At 42.5% G+C, this 25824-nt stretch overlaps 2 protein-coding genes and 2 long non-coding RNA genes across 8 annotated transcripts; 1 reads left to right on the forward strand and 3 right to left on the reverse strand.

Moving 5' to 3' along the window:
• Window positions 1–180: 180 nt before the first annotated feature.
• Window positions 181–18309, reverse strand: LOC124328890 (arrestin domain-containing protein 4-like). Of its 2 annotated transcripts, XR_006916531.1 has the most exons (9): window positions 17988–18309; window positions 15618–15983; window positions 7538–7654; window positions 5945–6066; window positions 5576–5671; window positions 2516–2698; window positions 1806–1991; window positions 1480–1719; window positions 181–1435 (listed from the first exon to the last, which is right to left on the reverse strand). XR_006916531.1 is itself a non-coding variant. In XM_046787731.1 (8 exons), the coding sequence occupies exons 2-8, from the start codon at window positions 15775–15777 to the stop codon at window positions 1546–1548; spliced, it is 1038 nt and encodes a 345-aa protein (XP_046643687.1). In that variant the 5' UTR covers window positions 15778–15983; window positions 17988–18309; the 3' UTR covers window positions 181–1545. The 2 variants fall into 2 exon arrangements, 1 of the variants encoding a protein (XP_046643687.1); XM_046787731.1 differs by having other exon boundaries at window positions 181–1719.
• A 1926-nt stretch (window positions 18310–20235) lies between these two features.
• Window positions 20236–22852, reverse strand: LOC124328880 (armadillo repeat-containing protein 6-like). Its single transcript, XM_046787713.1, has 8 exons — window positions 22589–22852; window positions 22427–22531; window positions 22115–22363; window positions 21899–22054; window positions 21621–21762; window positions 21229–21494; window positions 20785–20934; window positions 20236–20711 (listed from the first exon to the last, which is right to left on the reverse strand). The coding sequence occupies exons 1-8, from the start codon at window positions 22703–22705 to the stop codon at window positions 20496–20498; spliced, it is 1401 nt and encodes a 466-aa protein (XP_046643669.1). The 5' UTR covers window positions 22706–22852; the 3' UTR covers window positions 20236–20495.
• Window positions 22853–23389: 537 nt separating this feature from the next.
• LOC124328910 lies at window positions 23390–23848 on the forward strand. Its single transcript, XR_006916539.1, has 2 exons — window positions 23390–23652; window positions 23712–23848. It is a non-coding gene; the product is annotated as an uncharacterized LOC124328910 (long non-coding RNA).
• A 214-nt stretch (window positions 23849–24062) lies between these two features.
• Window positions 24063–25624, reverse strand: LOC124328907. Of its 4 annotated transcripts, none has more exons than XR_006916536.1 (7): window positions 25456–25624; window positions 25260–25396; window positions 24972–25148; window positions 24776–24902; window positions 24486–24640; window positions 24211–24423; window positions 24063–24147 (listed from the first exon to the last, which is right to left on the reverse strand). It is a non-coding gene; the product is annotated as an uncharacterized LOC124328907 (long non-coding RNA). The 4 variants fall into 4 exon arrangements; XR_006916538.1 differs by having other exon boundaries at window positions 24064–24147; window positions 24486–24662; window positions 24776–24899; window positions 25456–25623; XR_006916537.1 differs by having other exon boundaries at window positions 24066–24147; window positions 24486–24630; window positions 24776–24899; window positions 25456–25623.
• Window positions 25625–25824: the final 200 nt, after the last annotated feature.

The raw sequence follows: 25824 nt of genomic DNA on the forward strand, positions 1-25824 counted from the left end.
TAAGCGAATTAACGGTCGATTTTTGTTTGGTTTTTAAAAAGGAAGAAAAGACTTTCGGTCTGGTGAAAGCGTAACGTGTGTACGTATCTAAAACATAACGGGCGCCCTTTTTTTTATTAAAATTGCAGTCGTTGTTGAAATCGATTTTGGCGTTGCGCGCTTCCAATTTCAAAGCAAACAGAGGTTTCATATTTATATTAAAAGATAACACATTATGAAATCGATTAAACACACACAAATTTCAAAATGGAAAAATTTCTAAAAAAAAAAAAAGAGAGAGGGGGGGGCAGGGTTTGATGGGGAAATTTCACGGCCGATTTGGGAAGTGAAAACAAAGTTTTCTTGATGATAATAATTATCATTTTCTACAAAAGGAAATTAAAATTGAATTTGGAGAGAAGAAGAAGAAGAAGAAGAAGAGGTTACAACACTGATTTGCATACAGAATTATTTTGTGTGTTTTTCCTTTTGTGAGCGCGTCCCAAAAAAGTTGTGAAGTTGTTACCAAAAGGAGGAGGAGGAGAGGAAACAGTTTTTCTTTTCCTGCGAGTTTAATTTTAACGCTAGGCACATCATCACACGACGACGGGTAGTCTCCCAAAAACAAAATATCTGATTAGCATACCAAAAAAACAAAAAAACACACACACGGACAAAACCACGAAAGAGGTGAAAGGACAGCGGTGCGTCTATAATAGTTGCGTAAGAGTATGTATAGTCATATAATACGAATGGGCGGGGCATCGCGCCAGAATATAGCTCCAAATTCCAAAAAACGTTTGCGAATACAAAACGAATCGCCCAGACAAGGTCAAGAAAAATCAAATTAGAAATTTATTTTTATTTTTATTTTTGTTGTTTTGTTTTTAGCGAGGTGAAATAAGCGCTTGATGGTCAATTTCGTCGTGGCAATAAAAACAAATTCACGCTGCACTGGCCAGCAGAGAGAGAGAGAAAGAGAGAAAAAGGGGGGAATTTCTTTTTTCCTTTTCAACTGCTGATTTTTAATTAAAGCGAGAGAGAAGGGAGAAAGAGAGAGGAAATGGCCGCCATGAATCAAAGGGAAATTCAATGACGCCAGAATAAGTCAGCCGAAAATACACAGAGCGGAATACTATGAAGGAAACAAAAAAAAAGAGAGAAGCTATTTATGCTCGAAAGGTTATATATTGGATGGTGGTGGTTCACTCGGCACTGGTATCATAGTGTGTAGGCGGAATATACAATGATCTAACGGGATGCAGTATTATTTTTGCTACATGCGCCTTATCTCATTTCCTAATATTATTCTTTTTCTTTTCTTCAGAGAAAGAAAAAAAAGGTCATCGGCTGCTGTCGTCGTCGCAGTAAAAGTGCAATTGGCTTATATATAATATATATAATAATAAAATGTCATGTTTTCCTTCACGTCAAGTTGATTTGTTGGTTTCTTCTTTCTTTCTTTCTTTCTTTCTTTCTTTCTTTCTTTCTTTCTTTCTTCTTTTGTTCGCTGCGGTTTTTTCGCGTGTGTCATTTCAAAACTCCATTCTCCACTGATGCCGGCCGTCAATCAAACGTTTTCTCGTCGAGCCATGGGCGGAAGATGGGCAGAGTCGACGGGTAGTGGGCGCCTCGTTTCCTCCTCAACGTCCCGTCGTCGCTTCGTAACGGGTACGTGGCCAGCATGATGGGCAGTTGCAGTTTGATGGGCTTCTCCATGCTGTGCGGCTCGATTTGAAACTGCAAACGCAAAATTAGACCACCGGTGTCATTTCTCTTTTACACAATTGTCAACATAGTGAATAATAAGAGAAAATGAAACTTACAAAGACGTCGTATTGTATTCGGATAATGTGGCAGCCTCTCAAATTGGTCGGAGGCAAAGGCGGAACGTACAACTGCTCGTTTCTCCAATCGTCCGTCTCACCGGCCTTGATTTTGCCTCGGTTGAGTGAGGCCAGCTCCCGAGTTTCCGTTTGCACCACTCGATTTTTCGCCATGTATTGAATAGTCTGTGCATAGCAATCACAAGAATGATGGGAAACGCATTTATAAGAAGCCACTGAATAATCAATCTAAGCATTTACAATTTCTCCCATAGACTAAACTGTAATCCTAGACATTTATTCAAAGGTTGCTGATCATATCCTTGGAATATCTTTTAAATTTAAAATGTATTTTGTTTTCTAGAATGTTGATCAACTGTCGATGGGCACACCTATAGATATTTTGTAGTACACACAAACGCCCATAAGTCAGAAGCCCAGCAAGACGTCTCTCGGCCAGCCCATTTATTATTGCTCTCCATTTTTGTTCTTAAATCCTTTTACAGAATATAAGAAGCAACAAACATGTCGATACATTAAACATGTTCCTTTATTTGGTTATTTAGACCACCAGTTTGTTTGTTATTCGTTCGTGATCGGGGTGTGTGAGTACGGACTTGATGGCCCTCTACAGTACGTGTGTATTATCGAGACGGCCAGTGTACATATAGCCAAGTAATTATATAGCCAAAAGAAAAAAAGAGACATACCTCCGTTAACGAGGCTTTGGTTCTTTTGATGGTGACGCGACTCTGATTGTGAACAGAGGCCCAGATGCCGATCGTTTCTCCCGGGACGTAGCCGCCGCGATCCAGACGCACGCGGCACGACACGGGACCCGAGGTGAAGCAGTTCAATCCCAGTCGATGCTCGATTTCACAGTGGAACGGTTGCTATGGCCGAAAAAAAAACATCCGGACACACAAATACAAAGTCAGACAAATTATAATATTATGTTACATCATATTTACGACTGGCTGCACATCTTGGTACGTGTATAGAGACTGTTGGCATATATACTGTATCAGACGGCGGGGGGAGACTAAACATTTGGCCACGATGATCGTGATGATATTTATACTAATCAAAACATTATCCCGTTTCAGTTTCTGTCGACGTGGATGCGGGTTGTATACCGACGCCCACGATTGCCGTCGTGTTTTCATTACATCCACGTAGACACAAAAGTATATCGATATCAAAATTCTATTAGACCACGACTCACTCAAGCTTCCTACATGTAATGATCGTCCGTGATTGCCACTTGTACACACACATACACGTCGGTTTTTTTTTGTCTGGATTTATTTATCCATCATTTCAAAATGGCATATGTTAAAAATAGAAAAATTATCGAGCTCGACATCCGATTTTGATTTCCTCAACGATCAGAAATAGATTCGGCGATTCTATTTCTCTCCTTTTATTCGGCTGCAAATAAAAGGGAGGAAATACTCTCGAAAATGCTTCTCTGTTTTAAAAGAAATCGAGACACGCCTACGTGATGATCCAGCAACGTGATCAGGAGAATGACGCTATCGATCAATCAAAGCGTTTGGATATTTCTGTCACTGCGAATTCATAGAGTTAACTAAATAACAACATAATTCTCCGAAAATAGATTTCTCGGCAGGAAAAATAAATCGGCAACGATTTCCGTGATTAGATCAGACTAATGGAATATTATTATCTCTAAAATGCAGTTCGGGAGTAAAGTTACAATTTCTCCTTTCTCGAAAAAAAAAAACAAAAAAAATCTCTTTAAAACTACGTAATCATTGGTTATTTTCAGCGGCAGTCGACATGTTTCTCCCCTTTGCGAAATTGGGAAGAAGAAGAAGAAGAAGAAGAAGAAAAAAGAGGCAATCCTGCGATCAATAGTAAGAGAAGAAGCCTGAGCAGCGCATATAATAACAAGAATAATAATAGGCTTTACGGGAGATGGCGGCTCATCTCCACCGGATCACGAGAAAAGAAGAAAGTGCAGCAGCAGCATTCCAGCTGTTGCCTATTATACGGTTTCTCTTCTGTTTAAGGTAAATGCTAATAATACGGGCTGCAAGTTTCGACTGCAGGGACCCCAATACATCGATACGCGGAATTATATAATATCTATCGTTTCGGTTTACAAAGTTGACTGAGCAGCAATAATAATACCGAGCTGGGGAGAGACAGCAGTTTCTTCCGCGATCCCATTTGATCAATAAATTTCGATCTTATATAACTCCTTGTTTCTATGCTATTAAACGTCGAATTAAGAGCTGCTGCCATCAAGTTCGATGTCCTGCACGCGGTATTAACTCTCATCTGTAGTTTATTTTAATATGCGGGATGTAGACTTTTGCATATTTCAGTCCGTCTAATGATTTCTTTGGCTGACGATAGAAACATCTCTTCTTCTTTTTGCTGGCCCGTTTTTATTCGGCTAAGATATCGTAATGGTACCAGCATCATCATCGTCTATTCAACGGCCATCAATAACTGCGCAGCTGACTGAGCCGTACAAAAGCAAACTGATTGGGGCGTTTCTTGACGGGACATTAACGGATCTATTCCATCCAGTAGCAAAAAAAGAAAACAAAAAATTCAAGGCGAAATCTGTTACTTTTATACACGCCAATGAATGCGCCAGCTACCGTTGCAAATAAATATAAATCTATAGCGGGGATTGATACACTCCACGGCCAGCTGGCAACTGAAAAATGTGGCTGCAAAAAACTCGTCGCAAGAAGAAACGGAGCGGCTATTTTCATCCGGTAGCCGCAACTAAGAAAGAAAGAAAAAAAACACGCAACCCTGAATAAGATCCGCCGGAGACATATCACCCATGAGATTGCATCCAACCGTTTTAATTCCGTTTTTTCCCCTCTTCTCCTTGGATTTCTAAATTCGCCGATGCGAAATGTTATCAAGTTTCTTTGATACGGATAAGGGCGCGATTAGGACGAACAGATGTTTTTTGTCGGGTGGGATAATATCAGCGATAAAACCGATATTGCCGCCGCGACGCCACTGAGCAGAACGTGGGCGACAGGGAGAAAGAAGAAGGAACGGCAGGGAATCTGGACGGAATGGCTCAATCGATCGGGAATCGGGAAAGGCGGAAAAAAAACGGCGATCCACGTGACCGAGGCGACAAATGGCATGTGAATCTCACGTGATTGCCGCCGCTCCTTTTGAGCTTAAAATGCCGACCAGCAGCCAGACGGGACTCTTATTAATCAGGACATCTGCCGAGCTGCTGCTGCTGCTGCTGCTGTGGGTTTTTTTTTTCCAGCGCGGCAATTTGAATGCGGAATGAAAGGAATGCAAAATGAACCGCAGCAATGCAAACTGAAAAGCGCCGCCCTGTCGATAGGTATATAGTATATGTTATGCGTCGCTATTAATTGGGGGAAGGCGTTCACAGATCGTTGGTTTTTCTTGTGGCCAACCCAGGCGGAGTGGCAGAAAGAAGGCGGGAAATTTAAAACTTCCCTTTTTTTTTTATTTGCGTGCGTATTATAAAACTACGTATGGATTATTTATTCGAGGCAACAAGTCCGTCGTCGGTTGCATTCCCAATTTTGATGGTGGCTCTAATCTATTATAGATGTATACAGCAGGGGGGGAGGGGGGCAACTGGGCTACATATAATTTTCAGAATATGAGAGCTACTACTACTATACGATGGATAAAAGTAGACTTGTATGGCCTATTATAAATACAAGAGCACTTGGCAAGGGCCGAAACTAACAACAACCAACAAAAAAAGTAGGTGCATTACTTACAGCTAGTATGGGCGGTTCCAAGTTCAGATCGATGGGATTCATCACGATGAACACCTGTTGGTTCTTGTGCAGGAGGCCGGCGGGCTCGCGGAACGCCTGTTGATTCACCCAAAGAAAAGAAAGAAAAGAACCTGAATTTATGTACATACACAATTACACATGTGTGAAATGACTCTTCGGCCTCCAAATACTGTGTAATGGATCGGGACTTTTTGAATTCGGCGCGTGTCCGCCTGTCGACCTGCTGTCGAAACATCTTTGCATAAATTCACGGCAGGTGAAACGAATGCCGATCATTCATCACCCAGCTAATGCGCAATCACACACACAGTCTCCGGTCAACAATAACAGATGGATGGATGGACTCACCGCCTTGCAGTAGTACTGGACCCATCCGTGTTTGCCGAGGAAGGTCGACGGCAGGCCCAGCGGCAGCCCCAATTTGAAGGGGAAACTGTGGATTCCGGGCGAAAGCAGAACGGGTCCTTGTCCTGTGGTCCCACACAAAATCAGAAAGAAACAAAATCAGAATCATCAACGCTCTATACAAATCCTGGCGCCCAATCACACACGTACAAAGAAGAAAGTCACTGGCCGACAAAGTCAAATAAATGCAGTTCTCCAACTATTTAGACACATTCAATGGATGATTAGTTTCACTGGGGAACTACTTACTACACGTGGATGCCAAGGACTTTGTGGACTAGATTTCACTTGCCAACCCGCACAGCTTATGCCATTAAGTTGAGATTTCGCAGGGGGGGTTTCCCATCATTGGCAACGTCATGCACAGGCACTTTTAATTCCTTTCCATATAAATATAATTGGGTCGTCGTTTACGAGCGTTTGAAATGGAGTAATCGAGTTTAATCTCTCCTCCCGGGTTATTATTGTGACTAGGTTCTCCATGGTCTTTTCGTCAACTTTTAATTTTTTCTTTTTTTTTATGATTGGATGATTGTCGAAAGAATGAAACGAAATGTGATTGTTGCAAGATTGCCGCTCGGCATATCTCCGTCGTTCGCCGACTATACATATAACGGAAACTAACGGGTAAATCTCCGACACGGTGTCCGCGAAACAAAAGAGAATTTTTTTCGATGAAAATTGCCGCTCTCATTTCTTTTTCTAGAAAGGCCATGCAATCTGCTGCCAATTGTAGGTTGGCTTTTTACATCGCCGATTCGGCATCGGCCATCGGAATCTCATGTTCTGTTTATTATCTGGGCGGCACCACGGCAGCCGTCGCCCGTCCATTATTGGGAAAAACGAAAGAAAAAAAAAGGGCAATAAAACCCCAAACGAGCGATTGGAAAATTGAGATGGGAACTTTCTCACACAATTATTATCATTATGATAATTCCCTCCCTTGTTTTTTTCGTTTTTGTTTTTTGTTTTTCTCTCTCATCGTTCAGTGTGGCACTAGTAAAACTAATACTCTTTACTATCGGGACATATTACCGTAGCTGCTGCTGTCCACGCCAAAGTTGATTTTATCTGCGGTGTATACACTATACTACTACACCGAACGGTGCACACCGTACTTATTATAAATTGCACTGCAAAATGTGACGCGTGAATAGATATCCCGCCAAGGAAAAGAAAAATTGATCCGACATTAATCAAATGAAAAAGAACCCCCCCCCCCCCCCGACCGAGTTATACACATCTAATAAATAAAATAGTGAGCGTCACAGTCGTGTGGAACTCGGCCGCCGATATCCCGCCGGTTTGGTTTGCTGCTGTTTGATTTATCATGAACGCGACACACATTCACGGTTTTGTAAGTACACAGAGGCTCTAAAAATAGCCCAGATGCATTGTGTTGTGTGTATTATATACATGTAGGGTTTTGTAGGCCGGAGCACACATCATCTCACTTCTTTTGAAACCATCCGAGTTGATTTCAAATGTAAGTAGAGTGGAAGAAGAAATAGAAGAAGAAGAAGAAAGGCATCATACCTGGTTCGCCGAGGAGTCGCATACGGAAATCGATGTAGTTCTCGCGGTCACTGATGTGCTGCCGGCCGTTCTTCAGCAACCTCACCACTCCCTCACCTACCACGTGAAAGAACAAACCTGGGAGGAAAGAGAGAGAGAAATGAAAGATTAATTCAACGCGATGGGCAGGATAACGCATCTCATCAATTATTGTAACAAATGATGGAATCACATCCATCGCCTTGAGGCTGAAATCCCCCCAAAAGAAAACATGGGCAATCCGCATGCAAGTGTTGTTACAGGTATTAATATTTCCATACGGCGTGTAGTGTATGCACAAAGGACATTTTCTGATATTTATTCTTCCATGACATCACCATCGAGGTGCTCATCCTTCAACAAATTACCCACCCACCCTGTTCCCTCATCGGATTGTTGAACTCTCATCCATTCTGCCTTTTTTGTTTTTCATTTTTCCTGAATCTTGGATGTACAATATTCCTCGACTATGGGCGCAGCCTTATATACGTATGCTAGCTCGCCTCATCGTCTTCGGTGCAATACCGGGAAGAATCTAAATGAAAAATATGGTTGCAACAGAATAAATGTATAGACAAAAACAATGCATCATCATCTGGGCAGCAGCATTCTTTCGTTCCATTCTTCCTGCTGCTGGCCACACGGCCAAAAGCCGAAATGGTTGTTTCCATATGTAATAGAGAGACTTTAACTGTTGTTGGTAAGGTCCAAACTGACAGCTGTTGAATCTATAGACAAACTACTAGCGCAGCTGAATTCGACAAATGTGGAAGCCAGCCAAAATTGTCCAGCAAGCACAAACATATAGGCACAGCGCTCTTATGTAACGATCCGCTCGACAGACGACTCTAATAATCACATGTCCACATTCGTCGACATTCGAAGCAAAAAGGCCGGATTCTGTTGGATGTATACGTTCGTTGGACCCGGAACTATGTACCTACTGCGTGAGTCTATAAAAGAAACAAAATATCAATCTCCCCCCCCCCCCCCAAAAAAAAATGTCCATTTGTAAATTTCTTTTGATTCCGAGAAGAAAGGATTCTTGTAGTTGTTGTTGTAAAGTTGTAAAAAGGGGTAATCGAAGGGAAAAGAATGTCTAATATAAGCGCCTCTGTTTATCCCGTCCATCAATTCGTATAAGTTTGTTGGCTTCAAACGAAGCTGCTGGGATATGCCAGGAAGAATCATAAATAATGAATTTACTACTCTATACACCACTGCTGTACTATGGGGCTATAGGCCATGCGCATTCCAACGGCTCCCCCCATCGGATGGGAAAACGGTAATATACCAACAACAACAACAACAAGACAACTTTGAGAGTTTGGCAGGGACGCTCGCCGAAAGGACTGACGTCATCTAATGGGAGGAGTCGATCACGCCGAACGTCGCGGTCATATACAAAAGGTAAGGAAAAAATAAAAAAAAAATAACCGCTAGCCACCCCATCGCTGCTGGATGGGAAATGGTGGCCTCACGAAACGAGGGGAGGAACTCAAGCCAAACAAAAAAGTCAAAATTTTTTTTTGGTTGCCAAAAAATTCAAGTTGTTCACCGAAAAAAAAAATGTGTAAATTAGATTCGATACCAGTTGAAATAGTAATAACAACAATCTAAAAAGTTCACGCGTGTCGTAATAACCGGAAAAAAGAGGTGGAAAGAAATGTACATATAAACGTGATGAATTTTAATTCGCCCTTGAAGGCGAAACTTTTCAATCCAGTCCGCGCAATTTCGAGAGCAAATCTATTTTGAAACAAAAGAAAAAAGACGTTTGGAAACATTATTATTTGTAAAACACCCATGATCTATTGTCGGGGTGGAAAAAAAGTCGCCAGGTTGAAATAAGGACGACGACGCCCGTCTCGTTTTCTAATCTTTGCCCTCAATGACGTGTAAAATGCACACACTATCATTAATGACAGACAGACGGGGTTTTTTTTCCCGTCTCTGTAATGAGCTTGTTTTTTTGGAGGGGAATTTTTTGGTGAGGGTGTCCTCCGCCTGGATAAATCCGTTGTTGGTTATGATATCAAACGTTTGACTTTAAATGAGGCGCAAAGAATCCGCAAGGCGACGTCGTCCGTTACTACTATAGCGATCGTCCACGTCAACAAACTATGTGGAATGAGATGTTGTCACCAGCAGAGGATGAATGATACGTTAGATTCAAACGGGAAATGTAAATTACAGACGAGGACAATTCATCCAGGTAGAACAAACAGCACGTCGAGAAAATAGAAATTGATGGCAACGACTTTCATGAAATTTCTAACTGGAATCTTTTTGTTTCCACTTAATAAATAAAAAGACATTGTGTCTCGTAGACACAATCAATAATGGGGGAGAGAAAACCAGGATGAGTGACGTAACGCAATAAAATGTTGCCCAGTTCCGTCATCACTTCCTTCCTTTTGGCGCATTTTTATTGCGTTCGCTGCTGTTTTTGATGGCGTGACCTGTTGGCTTGACGACCGGAACATTTGAAATTTCAATACATATGTATACGCCTTCGACTCTTCGTTCGAATGCTTTCGTTGTATCATTTTTAACGAGCTGAGATGCTCAACACCTCGTGTTTTATGACCTTTCTCGTGTCTGACGACAAAACGTGTCGACTGCCCGTATCTTTTTGAACGCGGAGAAAATTTGAAAAAATGTAGAAATCCATCAGAAATGTTATGCAGGATACGAATAAACCTGTCAACCAGCTCTATTGTGGCTAACAGGAATTCAAAGTCCCCGGCACACCTTCTTCTTCTTCAGAGACGAAAGAAAAGGTCAATGACACACAAATACACAAGTGGATATCATCGATTGTTGCATATTATAACACGACGGTATCGGCCGGGTGGGGGAGTGAAGGTGTTTTTTAGGGGGGTTGATGAGTCATGCAGACCAACAGGAAATGGGTTTATGTTTTCTGGTTGGGTCGGCCTGAAGCGATTTCGGACGTCAGATATTAGTCCGGGAAAAAAAAAGCGGTTTGACTTTGTGTTCGAATTTCCAATCAGCTATAGGTTCTCTAACTGTTAACTCGCCTGTAAAAAATGGAAAAGAAAAAAATCTATACTTTTTTCGGCCACGACCGTTTGTTCCGTACAACAAGCTCCAATTTTTACGATTGCCTCATACAGTAGCCTATATGGAATCTATAAAAAGGCGATTCTCTTTTTATTTTCAAATGTCATCAAAATCCGGTAAGTACCCCCAGCTTTTGATACTGCAACGGGATTTCTTTTTTTCTGATATTATTATTCCTGCTGTTGTGGCTGGCACAGGAGACAGGTGCGCGCTGGCACCTCGACGCAATCACATATTTTATCATTTTAGCGCCTACACACATAGTGTAATATTGAGCCGGACCCAGAGACTCTGCTGTGCTTGCATGGACGTCATCATCATCATCACGATAGAGACGAGCCTTTATCTTCCCTATTCGTCCATCATCAGCACTGCGCGTCTTTTTCAATTTTCAATTCTCTTTCTCTCCATTTGGCTGATGATGTCTCCCACTTATCAATGGCAGCAGCAGCAGCAGCAGCAAACCGGACTTGGCCTATTACGACGAAAAACTCGTGTCTTTCTCTCTTGGGGGGCAACGAGAGAGAGAGAGAGATGCATGTTTCACTCTAAAAGGCAACAACTATGTGAGTTTTTTTGTTTTTTCTCCATCGGAACTCATTTTTGGCTGTTTCCCCTTTGCATTGGAGGTCGTCGCTGGATCTTTTACCGCCGCCCACCAAATAAAAATGTTCAAGTACCTAATTGGCTTATTAGTCGGAGACAATTGGCTGGCCGCAAAATTTTCAAAATACCGGCCGACGAGAAATGACCTGCTGCGGGACACTGGCCAAACAGTAAACGTTTAAGAAAATATAAATAAATACCGGCAATTACCAGATATTTTACAGACGGGAGTCAAAACTGTGCCACCGCTATACAAATGAATAAGCTTGAGCTATTCGTGTGCAGGTCTAACGAATATGGGTTGGCTTTTTTTACTGTTATATGTTGGTTGTCATGTGGGTGCCATATACAAGAGAGGACAACCACTGAAAAAAGAAAACAACAATCTAAAGAGGAAAACGACGACTAACCCGAATGTTTGCATCAAAGATATATGGCTCCACCCAAGAAAACAACAAAAAGGATGTGGTGAGAAGAAATGATGAATAGCAATTCATAAAAGAGAAACATCTTCTTCTTCTTCCATTGCAAGGGATCTTCCAGTCGACGAGGTGTGAAACTCGCCACAGAAACACGGCCAATCTTCTGTGAACTATTATATGCACAACTTCCGTCCCATTTTAACGATTATTCACGCAAACGCTGCTGACGTCACTCTATAGAAAACCGTCTGTCTTCTTTGTCCTACATTCACACCTCCAGTTGATTTGTTTTTTGTGTTTTTTGTTTCACGACGATTAAGATATTGTGGTAAGAAAATAAAAATAAAAAAAGGTGACTGCCCTGGATGTAATTTATTGGATCCATCGCCAGTCAGCTGTTGTATTACGTCAGCAGCAGCAGCGGCAATAGATAGATAGATAGATAGATAGGCATCTAATGTAGTACAGCGCCGACTACTAATTACCAAGTGCGGTCGTGTGGTGCTCTATTGGCTGTGGTGCCAAAGCCGGGCGCATCCGCGTGTGATTACTAATTCACGCAACGGCATGACCATCACCTTTTATCCGCTGGAAAACAAAACAAAAGCCAAAAAAAAAAAACTATCCGTGTTGTTGGGCTGTCTACTACTACCTATGACATGTGTAAGCTCTAAGCATTTTTCTTCTGCAGCTCATTTTTCGTTAGACCCGGACACGCTCCTCCCACCACCCCCACGTCCCTTCTGTTTTGCCCGGCCGCTGCTACGTATATATAGGGGAACGGTGGGTGCACGCAAGGGTCCCATCATCAAAAGGAGAGAGAGAGAAATCCTGGGGGGAATCGATCATCGTCCCGTCAGTTTGGTAAATCGATCGGCAGAATTGGGAAAGGTTAAACATATCAGATAGTCTATAGGAATATGTGCAGCCACTTGTGTTGCCCTGCAACTGCAACCGGCCAACCGGCGGGAGTCTATAACAATACGCGAGCTAGGGTCAACAACTTGCGCTGCAAGTTCACGCGGATATAATCAGTTGGATGTTTCTTTCACTTTTCCCCGTTTGGCATTTGGCATTTGACTAGACATGACAGTCTCACTGAACGCTAACAAGGGGAATAGATTTCTTGGCGGTGCTGATTTTTCTGTTTTTCTGTTTGAAGTCAAGGAATTTCTTTTGGCTTCCGATGAGACAAGAAAAAAAAAGGTTGAAAAGTGCCGTGGCGTCGCCGTTTTGATGTTCGTGTGGTGACGACGAGCCACAAGCGGCGCATGAAATCATCAGCCGTGAAATCTCTTTGGGCATGGTTCGTGAATTCCCCTTTCCAGTCGAGACTATTATATACTACGTGTGTGTGTGTCTTTGTGTGTACGGCACACACAAGCCTATATCCCGGCCTCGCCTCCTACTCCTCCTAGTCGTTTGAACGCGGGAAGTTGAAACTATTAAGGCCAGGCCTCTGTTGCTGCTGCTGCTGGCCGCAAAAATCAAAATTCCCTCCTTTTCTTTTTCTTTTCTTTATAGATTGGGGTTTGCTGCTTGGATTCATTTTCGCCCGGCCCAGCTCAATAGACGAAGAAGAAGAAGAAGCTATAGCGCGTGCACGATCGGCCAACAAAAGAGGAACAAGACGGGACACATCACGCGGGCCGTCGGTAGAGAAGAAAAGGGACAAACTCTAAAAGGCACCGTCGTGAATTTCCTTTTCTCCCCGCAGTTTGGCGGCCGACGATGGAAGAAGAAGAAGAAGAAGGCCAGCAGGCCGGCGCCTTACGGTTCTTTTCCATCATTGAACGAGAGGGTCTCATCAAACACCATCCATCAAATGCAAAGCAACGCCATCCATAGCCACACACACACACATGTGTGTGTGTAGATCTACTATACTACCGCTGGGCAACGGCTAACGTCAATACGTCACAAGACGTTTAGCCGCCCATCTTCAGCTCCAACACGTCTTATATATATGTTTTCCACCCGTGAGTAATACAAGCAAGGCCGCGTCGAACCCTCAAAAGAAAAATTCCCTTGTTTCTCCTCTTCATTTTTATTTTGTTTTTGAGGTTAAACGAAGTTCGGGACTCTTGGGCAGAGGTCGCCCAGCAGCGCCGAGATTTACACGATGGGCGTTCCATTCATTCCTGTTGGGTTTCTCCGTGTGTGCAGCAGCGCAATGTCGATGGCGCTTGTTTGTTGTGGCAATGCACCGCTGCATTTAGGAAAACAACCAAATTTCTTTTTCCCAAAAGGAGAAACAGCGGGTCGCTTTTATTCGACAAAACAAATCGAGAAAACAAAAATTCACCGAGAGACCATCCAGGGAGTGAGGGAAACAAATTCCGATGATTTCCGTGAATGTGTTTCTCGTCGGTACAAAATATTATTGTGGAGGGGAAAAGAAAAAAGGAAAACAAGGAAAAAAAAATGTTTTCACAAAACGAACTGGACGTGGCATTGTTTTGGGGACCCGCACACATGGGCGCCCATGTCGAACAATGTAAACGGATATGCATATAACAATGGCCGGTTCAAACAGGCTATCTGGATATGTGAACTGAAAACTTCCGGTGTTGTCTTCTCGTTTCTTGGCCGATGTTGTTTCCCCTCCTCCCATAAATAGGCTAATGGACTCGCCCCACGTGCACACATATCGAGTCGATATAATGTAACCTCCACTGTGTCTTGCGTGACTCCCGACCGAAGCCACACCGCACGGAGAAATTCTCTTCTTCTTCTTTCCACATGTGCGGATGTAGTACGTGACTTATGATTGTGGGCCAGACGAAAAAAAGAGAAATAAGAATTCCCGTGAACAACCTCAAAGAAAGGCGATGGCACAACAACAACAACAACATCGACGAAAGAGACGATAATAAATGTTATGTGTACGCAGGCGCGGGATCTTTTCTGTCAACAGAATTTGGTTATTTTTTTGTTTTTCCTTCGCCTTTTGTTCCAACTTGAATGAGATGTGTGAAACCAGATCGTTTGACAAGTCGCCACGCCCATTTAGGCCGACCCCGCTAACCCCGCACGGTAAAAGTAGCTACTAAATTTTATTCCGAGTTTTCTCTCCTTATTCAACTCTCGGCTGGGAGCCGAAACATTCAAAAAAAGAATAGTACTAAAATTGACACAAGGGAAATATAGCCTAGTGTAGACACAAGACGGCATTTCGGGAATGTCTTGATAGGCCATTCACAATTCTGCGTGTGCCTATGCGAGCAGCAGCGACATCCGTTTGTTATCAAACGGCGGAATTATTACCGACGCCTCTTGGATCCGGCTAATTATATACGCGTTCCGTTTGACTACACATTCTTCTTCTTCTTCTTTTTAATGACGGTCTTTGTCACGATCTTAACTGTGTCTGCATGATAAGAACTAACATTGACGTGTCGAATTGAGTTTAGATATTCGCAGCCCAGTCATTCTCTCTTGCTGTTGGCAGATCCTCTTTTTACTGTGTGACTCTTTTTTTGGGGGGAAAGAAAAGGAAACAAGTCGAGTATTATTCCAACAGGTAAAGTACTTGACTTTTTACCGTTACACGTCTACATCACCGGAAGAATATTTCTGAATATTCTGGGGCCTTATGTCCTAGCCCGTTTTTGGTGTGTGTACGTGTGTGTGTGTGTGTGTGCAACTTCATTATTGTCTCTGGGTTATTCCGTCCATGAAAACGCTTATTTTGTGGACGGATGGATGGATGCTGTGTGAGAATGGAAGGAGGGGGAGGGAAACATGGAAATGATGAAATGCGTTTTTTTTCTTTTGATTCTATCGTGAATAGTTAACGACGTCGTCGTGCATACATCAGCACGAATCTCTTTTTTCGCCGAGAAAAATTGTTATCGTCGCCCAGTTACAAGTGCTACCAGGTGCATGGATGGTTCTGTTCAAGACAAGAAGAAGAATATTTGATAAGAAAAGATTTGGTGACTCACCTAGGACGGGCGTTTCGTCCTCCAATTCGACGAGGACGCGGCCGCTGAGGAATTGGCCGGGGAAAAAGAGGAGCGACGAATTCTCAAAGAGGATCAGGAATTTGAGCAACTTGCGGCCGCCGTGAGGCGCCATCGAACCCACTTCACTAAAGCGAGACATTTCCTGATCGCTCCTGGCGGCTCCTAGCCCTTGTCCACCGAGACGTCGGAACGTGTACAAACTGCTGGACGACGCCGTTTCTTTTGTTTCTCACACGACTCTTTTCTCAGGTGACAGAGTGACAGACTTTTGGTGGGGGTGGTGGTTGATTTCGGATGCGGACTGCGGAATTTGAGTTGTCGATCAAGGCAGCAAATCGGTGGAACCTGTTGGAATAAAAATGTGATGACGATTTAATGAAAAACACTTTCCACTCATTTCGAATTCGTAGACGATAGCAATCGGCCGGGAAATATGAAATAGAGAAGAATCGGGGGAATGCCTTTTGAGCGACGATTCGTCTGTCTCCCGATATAACCGGTTCTCTCTCTCTCTCCTTCTCTCACTCGGCATTTTGGATATTGGCTGCTGATCCAAGGAGAACTTCCATTTACGGAGGTCAGCCCATACTGTGACTCTCTCTTCCAGCCAAATGCGGCGGACAAGGACACACGACGAGAATGATGAAAACTCGGAGCAAAAAGAGGGAGAACAAAATTCTCGTCTCCCTTTTTTCTTCCTCATGGGATAAACAAGCGAAGAAAAAGAGAGAGTAGATAACTTTGCTCGTTTTTCCCCCGACCAGTTCTTTTTTCCTTTTCTTTTTTGTGTTCCTTTGGAATAATCAACAGTGAAAACTTTCTCTTCCAACAAAAAAACACGCTCTTCTCTCCCTCTGTGCCTCTGTGTTTAGGTGTGTTCCAGTCGGATTGAATTGTGTGTCATCAGCCAAAAAAATGAAGCGAAATTTCGAAAAAAAAGCAACAGATTGTTATGAAGGCAAGGTCTCGCCAGTTCACATGCTGGTCTCACTCTAGAAGAATTTGGGTGTTTCTTTTTCTTCTTCTTCTTCTTCTTCTTCCAGTCGTTCACGGCTGTTTGGCTTCGTGCCAGGTAATCTCGCCCGATGGCTCCAGGGCAAGAAGAAAAAAACACGGAGGGGAGAAAAAGCAAAGTGAACATTATATAGCCGAAGAGAATGAAAAAGAGGCCATCCACTACTACACCAAACACACACACAATCGACGAGGGTGAGGAGGGGGGCGCAGCAGCTCTTTCGTTTTCTTCTTCTTCTTCTGTTTGGCTGACGCCGGGGCTAATAACACCTGAAATGCAATCGACGCCAGAAGCCAATATTCATTTTTCCAGTCTGGATGAGATTTAGATCTTTATATCAGCGCCAAAGATTTTTCCAAACGAAATAGCTCACACAGTTATTCAATTCCGACGAATTTGTAATACAAGAAGAAAAAAGAAAAAAGAAGAAATACTTTGTGCGTTATTTCCCAATTTGGTCAGATCCAGCAACCGGCTGGGGCCACCAGCGGAGGGAGGACTCCTCTCATCCACATACCTGTGCGATGCCTTTGTGATTCTTTATTCTTTCGACTGGATGGATGTAATATTCTTCAGTCAATGCCAACTGGCTTTCTGCTGCTGCTGCAAAGACTTGAAGGAGATTTCCTTCTTTCGCTATATATTCTTCGCCATTCTTATGCTGCTGCCCTTCTCTTTTTTTTTTTCTACTTCTTCTTCTCCCGGGATAATTACTCTTTGCGTGAAGGGATTTCTGACGTCAATACAACACGCGAGCAAGGTTAAACAGATTTCTGGCTGCTGTTTTTTTTCTTCTTCGTACTTCTTCGTTCTTCTTCTTCGTCTTAACTGCTGTTTGTGTAATTGTTAGTCCTGGTAGTGCACCACCACCACCACTGTGCCAAGACGGGAAAAAAAGACGTGCGTGAAAAAAAAGAATTCGTCCTGACGAGCTGTCACGTCTCCCGCTGCAATTCACGTTGGCCACTGGAGGAGACGCGGTCCATAATAAAGCCGGCGGCACCTAATCCCTGGGCTGATTGCGCCCACTGTTGTTGTGTCGTGTATAGTTGTCTGTGTCCAGCTGAGCCTGGGCGCTCACGTGAAATAAGGGACGACTATATAGTATGACTCACCTATATGCAAGTCTAAATCTCATAGCTAGCTACTATTTATCTTTCTCTCTCTGACTTGTTGGTCACCGTCCTGCTGCTGCTGTCACAGCGGCCGGATTCACGGACTGACCGTGAACAAACAGAAACTCAACGGCTAACCCAGGCGGACACGCTATTTTTAAGTTAAGGCATTTTCTCTTTTCTTTTTTAAGAGTTAAATGATATCCGTTAGACTTTTACCCATGGCGTTGAAAAGTGACAGTCGGTTAAGTCAATCCGATTTGTATTCCATTGGTGGGGAGGTTCACGAGTCGAACGTTCAAGTCACCAGCGAAAACGGCCAAAGGTCCACACTGTGAAGACGCACCAGGTAAGGCAACAAACGAACAAAAAAGGGATCGTGTTTCTTTTCTTTCTCTCTTTTTCTCTCTCTGTCTGTCTGGCAGGAATGTTTGGAATGAAATGAAACGAGGAAGGCAGAGAAAAGCCGACCGCACGGGCACACACCTCCAACACGACTGAAGGCTCTCGGGCGAGGCTCGTCAAGAAGAGAAAAGGGGGGGAAAAAAGAAACATGGCTTCCACCCGTATGCATCGCTTGGTATAGAAGAAGAAGAAAAAAATACGTAACCAGTCAGCTGTTTCTTCTTCTTCATTGCAGAGTGGAGGCGGACGGGTGGTGAGACCCCCCTCTCCACCCAATCATTGCGGTACCTCAGGGCCCCCACCGCCTACGGTTTTTCTTTTTATTTTGTGGGGATATTCTTTTCTTATTATTAATTCCATTTCTATCCCGAACGAACGTGACGGCTATTCCTTTTTTTTCCGCCAGCACTGGCGAACAACCGATATATCTTTTCATCTCACCACCCACATATCCTCCCCTCCATATTTTGTAATACATATCGCAATTTAAAAATGAAAAAAAAACTGGTTGCTAATCCGCCTAATATTTCGTTCAGCCCTGAACGCGGCTAAATAGTTTGGCCAAAGCCGCGCCAATAATATGTACACACACACACACGAGAAATTAAACGGATTGTTTGCCGCCTTCGAACATTTTCGGTTCCTTTTGGGCGGCGATGGATGACCAGCGTAGCGAGGATGGAACGAATCGATGCCCAGCGTATTTAGCTGATACTTAACCGGCCACAGAAGAAGAAGAAAAAAACCAGAAAATCAAGAAGAAAAAGATAAAGCGCAAGAGAGAAAACGTCAAGATGACGAAAATACACAGAAAACGAGAAGAACCTGATGGAAAAGTGTCAAAGAGAACGTTCATTTTCTTGTCCATTAGAGAGTTCGTCGGGACCACAGATAAAGACAAGAAGAAGAAGACAAAAAAGAGAGAGTATATGTACAACTTTTTTGTTGTCTCTCTTTTCACGACATCTCCTTCGTTACTTTGCAATCGATATATTTGAAACTTGCTTTTCTCCTTGGACTCCCGAATGCGGCGGCATGAAGCCAAAAAACTGCGCTGACCAAAAAGAAGAAGAAGAAGAAGAGAACCGCGCCTTTCAAGGTTGGCGGAGCTGCTGTAGACGATGACGTTGTGTTGTTATTTCATCGCGGCAAAAGAGCAGAGCCTAACTCCTCAAGGGCCAGGCATATGCTGGAGAGAACGGCCTGGCAAACAAATACAAAAGGGCATCACTGAATTTTTCGGTTATAAAAAAAAAAACAGCCAAAATGAATAAGGAGGGCGTCACAGGGCGATGGGCCAAGAAAAGAAAACGGACCTGGCTGTCCGTGAACCTCCTAGTGTACACATCGGGTATCATCAGTTTCCCAGGTGAGAGAGAGACACGGCTTTTGTATATACTGGGAGATGGGGGCTGTGTGTAGGTGTCGGTTGGAACCCGAGACGGACAGAGAAACAAGCACGCGCTTCCTGGTATTTTATGGATTCCATCAACTTGAAAGACCAGCGTGAAAGACGAGATGGAATATATGGAAAATAACAACAACAATCTACTGCAGCCCGTCTTTTTAATGTATAATAATGGCCAATGTCGTTCCCAACCGGAAAGCGCAATCTTTTCAGAGGTAAAACCAGATTTTTCATTTTAAAACAAAACAAAAACAAAAGAAAAAGAGTTGACTGATGTTGGGTGCAATTTCCCCACTCAAAATGAAGGCAACGTTCATATTTTACATTTCTTATTACTATGCTTGGCTTTCGGTAGCGCAAGATGCAAATAACGAGCGGTAAAATACCATGGGCGATCGCGGCGGCACCGGCACGCAACCGTCAAAAACACTGAAAAGATATACCAGTTGGTTTCGTCCATTTTGTCTTTCTTATATTTTCTTCCCATTTGATCTTTGCCCTTTTCAAAGTGTGCGAGTGGTATAAATAAAAGAGAAGGCAAAAAGGCCGTACCCGGTTGTTATTGCGGCACATCTGGGACAGAAGACGATAAGCGAGAAAAAGCGTTTAGCATGCGCAATCAAACTGCCCAAGTTATACGAGTAGTGGCCCAGCTGAATGAAGAGGCTAAATATATATTCATAAGCCTGTTTTTTTTTTCTGTTTTCAAGGCAGACAAACTATTCAAAACTTGTTGTAAAAGAAAATTCCATAAATTATTGATTCCTTTTTTTTCTTGTTGCTCGATAGAGAAGTCGGTAGTTACGGCCGCCATTTCGATGCAACGTTGGATATAATTATGGATCTCTCTTCTTCATCTGCAATCACTTTTTATTAGACGTCCGCTTTGTCTTTTCTCTCATCTTCTTCTTGTTTCAGTTGGTCATACTGGCTCCTTTGCCCGTCCATTCCTCGTGCAGTTGGACCTGGCAGCCCAAGTCACGCAAGGCTGCCTTGATCTCGACGGTGGGTGCACGCTGTGTGCGCTTCATTGCCGTTTGGAGCAGATCTTCAACACCGGCCTCGATGAAAACGGTCGTCAAATCCTTCCGACGCGCCACGATGTTGCGGATGGCCATACTCGCTTGTCTCTGCGTTCACATGAGACTATTTGAAGAAAAAACCCAACCGAAATGACAAAACAAAGCCACTTTTATGACTTACCTCGACGCCCACTTTGAGTTTGTGCGTTTTCAGAATGTCCACCACCAGCTGTCCGACACCGTTGGCCACAAAGGCCGCCGCGTTATCGGGAGTTCTCAGACACAGGGCTGCTATGGCGGCGCATCCCATCTCTGCCACCGAAGCCACGCACTAATCAAAATGCAAAATAATAATAATCTACGCGCAGTATGGGAAATGTCATATATAATCATTAGGAGGAGAATCTGTTTACAATAGAGTAATAAATCTGTCGGACGAGAAATGAGAAGATTCCCATCCAGCTAATTACTACTCTACAAATCTACTTCAGGTGTGACCGACCAACCGACCGGAACGCACACCCACAACTAATTTCCATGTAAATTTTCGATGTTGAACGCGCCCAGATTAGGTAAAAGAAAGAAAGATAAAAAAAAAAGGCAAACATGATTATAGAGATTGTACCTTGTGGCGACCCAGAGCGGCCGCAATCAACGGCACGGCGTTGCCTTTGCTGACCTCCCTCTTTACATCGTCGTTGCCTGCAAGGGATTTGATCAGGAAGAAGCTGCTCTCGACCAATTCCTTGTCTTCGTAATATTTGGCCAGGACGTCCATCACGAATTCTAGGCCACCCAGTTCAACGATTTTTTGGCAAAATTCATTACGAACAGCCAAACGCGACAGGGTCGGCAACAATTCGCTGATTACAGTTTTTTCCGTTTGAAATTCTAAAAAAAATAGTCAATAAATTTTCAGAGATAATTCCGATGGCGTTAAATCGCGACGGGATGCAGAGACGTAAAACGTTCGATGGGAGACAATACGGCCCTGACCCGACCCCTATAGATATTTACCCGTGAGTAGCGAAGTGAGCAGCTCTAGTCCGTTTTCTTGTTCTGCTATCATGCACGCGTAGTCATGGGCTCGTCCAAATTCGACACGGACGTCATCATCAGACACGACCGCACGGATCAACTGGCAGCATTTAACGACAACCTGAGCATATAGATGGTTACATTATCTCGACAGACAGACATACACACACACACACACACATAAAAAGAAAAAAATTCTTGGGGCACCGACAATAAACTTGGACAATGAATATTTTCGTGTTTTGTTTACATTTTACCTCGGCTTGATTGCGGGTAGGAGGAGATTCGAGGAGTTTACGAATTCGAGCCGCCAATTTAAAGTTGGCCATAAACGATTCACGATTATTTTCGTGCATTCGACAACTGTGGCAAAACACATTCAGCACTAAAGTGACAGTGCTTAATGAAGAATCCTGTAATCAGGGAATGTAAAAGCTGGTATTTACCAAGAGATGACATTTATGACTTTATACCTCTTCCAAAACAGTGCAGAGTAGCTCAATCCCATCGTGAGTAACTATATCTGGATATCCCTGTATGAGGGATGCCATGGTCTTCAGGCACTGATCACGCAAGGCTGAATTTTTCTGGTAATGCTTCAAGCCTTGGACAATCAAGGGGAATGCTCCATTCTTTTCAGCCATGATCCGGTGGGCAAGATCAATATTGCACTCCTTTTCAAGTTCTTCAAGAGATTTCAACACCTCAGCATCATCTAGTACCTAGTAGTTTAGATTAATACATTTCAATAATCATTTTTTTATCATCAATTTTTATTTACCAACCTCACTTGCAAGCTGCTTGGACAGATTTGTCAAAGTTACGACTATTGTGTGAGTTTGGCCACCTTCACCAGGTCCATCGGTGACTATGTTTGTGAGATCAACACCCTGTGTTTACAAATTAAAGGTCAGAATAGTTAGCAATCTTGGAAACAAAGAAAATACCTGAGCAGTGAACTGTTGTATAGCATCTTTCCGTGCTTCTTCCAATTCCAACCCAAATTCTTCGACATTTTCCTTGACAACAGTGTCAAAAGTCTCCTGAGTAATTACTTTGACCATGGCGAACTTGAATTCTTACAGATTTATAAATTTTGGAAAATTAATTAATTGCAGAAGCATTCGAACTTTCTATTTCTGTTGAGAACAGAACAAGGCCTAGTGATTAGTGAACAAAACGGTATTTGAAGTGGGGGTCTGTCCTGTCAAAATCTATTTTAGAATAAAAATAGACAAGTTTCAGCGCCACCTAGAGTTAAATTTGTAAATTGTTATGACTCATTACGACAAATAAATAAATTACCCACAACACAATTTGGCAACCCCATTATCGCAAACAAAAAACACGACAACAATATGTAAATGTAATGTATTTCGAAAGAAATGGCTAAAAAAGTGGTTCCACACAGTTATTCCTGTACTGTTTTTTTACGTTCAGACTAAACTTTCTTTCTTCTCGACAGCTTTTGGCAACCGAATGAAAGGTAGATATAAGAAAGCTTTACCGTTTATATATTATTTTTAAAAGAGAGGTTTTTTATGGCGGGGTAATTCGATGGATTCAGTCAAGAGAGAACACCACGTACGGAACGCCAAATGACCCCCTAAAATAATAGCACTCGACTAGTGCTATTTATTTTACAAATCACTTGAATAATATACACCTGGGTGGCGCCATCTAGCGGTTTCAATTGGCGTAACGGAATGTATCGATTTTTTCCAAAATGTACGTATTGATATCGATTGATAATCGTTTCCACAAGCGAAATGGTGGAAACTATTGGTGGAAAGATTCATGCCTTCATTGAAAGTGTCAAGTATGGCTGTGTCGTGTTATCGTGTATGTTCGTGAATCGTGATAACGGTGAATCGTGATAACGGTATAACTAACTGATAACTAAATTTACATGAGTTAACATAGTTATGCTTTCCAACTGAAGCACTTGACTTGATCAAGCAGTTAACTGTCGAGTTTGCCTTGGAGGATGTAACGTCTTTTGCTTCTGCCAGTAAATTATTCATTGCATACATTGTTACATTTGAAACTGATTGGTTTTTTTCAAATTAGGTCATATTACTTCTAATCATTTCAAGCAACATGTTATACCCATCATACCTCTGCGTCATGAGGTGATGGCAATAACTCAAACAGATGAAAATTGAAATAAAACATTTAGTTTCGTAAATACACATGTATTCATTTGACTCATCCACACAGCATTGCAAAATATCAACGTAAGGAACTTATGATTTAGGTTAAGCTTACGATTTGTCTGTTCTAAAACGCATCATGGACGAGAAAATGGCCATCCAAACTTGCCCGGGGTGAATGCGCCACGACAATGTTGAGTTATTAAACGACGAAAGTTCCGGGTTGAAAGAATTGAACGCCAGCATCGAATAAAAACGTCCGTAGTAGAGAGCCGGAAGAAACAGAAAACTGGCGGAACATATTTTCAACGTAGAAAGCTGAATGCCGATGGTCCCTTCTTGATTTGACAGAACTATTGGTAACGAGAGCGTTATTATGTTTTGGTCAAATGTATCACTTGTAAACAAGAACTCACATCAAAAGAAGGCTTTGAAGAATGCAATAAGCCTCCAGAAGTTGTTACGAAAAAAAAAACATCTATCGCTTAACACAGCCCAGTGTTATTTCTTTTCGGTCGCCTTGAAACTACAAAAGAACAGTCATGAGGCATAAGCCACAAGTTTGATTCTAATCAAGAAGCGACAGCAATCGCGGACCCGCCATTAGCAAAGTTGGACATCGAAAAGACCTGTTAGAAACAAGACGAAATTTGTGCATTCGTTACGGTGTGTTATATTTGAATTGGAATACTTTGAATTGAGTTCAGAAGGATGCTGGCTACTTCGTCGACTCGCTCCAGTGCAATTCGGCCGGGGAGCTGTGGATCGTCCTTCTGCTGCCCTCGAGTGTTGGATGACGCCAGGCTCAATTAACTGACCAGGGCACGCTGTCCATACTATTATTTCCTAGTTTTCAAGATCATACTTACTGTTTTATTAGGTAGTTATTAATAATATGATTTAGTTTTCAGTTGCTTACACGCAATTTAGCAACGCTAAAAACAAGAAGATCAATATTATTCAGAAAACAGAAGATCTTACCGAAAAACAAGGCACGCCTTTTTGATTGTCGACCGTAAGTCAAAAGAAAAAGGCCAAGATAGAGTCGAGCTTAAATGACATTGATTACTTGACAGGCATAACCTCACGTGGGGCTACGTAGCTGCTGCTGAGATAAAGACGATAATGTTCGTTAATTTCAAACGAACTCTCGAAATTGTAAGCTTCTACTATTTACCAGGGTCATGAAGATATGTCGGGAAGACCGTCTAGAGAATTCTCGTAGATCGTACTCGTTCTTATTTTTGTTCCACCGACTCCCAAGCTGTTATAAGTAACTTCAAGGTCGACAGCATACTGATCGCGAGCATGAAATAATCCAGTCCTGAATCTCTGTTCCTTTGAGATGTCCTCACTGAATCATTGTCCCGAAAAGGGAAAAACAATAAAAAACAAAACAAAAAAACAAGGCATTAAATTTTTGGGATAGAAAATAATGATTAAAAATAATAACAAATAGTGTTACTTGATTGGATATCATTTCCTAAATCGAGTTTTGTTCACTCCAACTGGGGAGTCTTTCGTGGGATGTAAGAGCAGTCCTTTCACGTGGAGGTATGATGGGTATAACATGTTGCTTGAAATGATTAGAAGTAATATGACCTAATTTGAAAAAAACCAATCAGTTTCAAGTGTAACAATGTATGCAATGAATAATTTACTGGCAGAAGCAAAAGACGTCACATCCTCCAAGGCAAACTCGACAGTTAACTGCTTGATCAAGTCAAGTGCTTCAGTTGGAAAGCATAACTATGTTAACTCATGTAAATTTAGTTATCAGTTAGTTATACCGTTATCACGATTCACGAACATACACGATAACACGACACAGCCATACTTGACACTTTCAATGAAGGCATGAATCTTTCCACCAATAGTTTCCACCATTTCGCTTGTGGAAACGATTATCAATCGATATCAATACGTACATTTTGGAAAAAATCGATACATTCCGTTACGCCAATTGAAACCGCTAGATGGCGCCACCCAGGTGTATATTATTCAAGTGATTTGTAAAATAAATAGCACTA

The sequence above is a fragment of the Daphnia pulicaria genome, chromosome 3, assembly GCF_021234035.1.
Source record: "Daphnia pulicaria isolate SC F1-1A chromosome 3, SC_F0-13Bv2, whole genome shotgun sequence".
Classification (NCBI taxonomy): Eukaryota; Metazoa; Arthropoda; class Branchiopoda; order Diplostraca; family Daphniidae; genus Daphnia; species Daphnia pulicaria.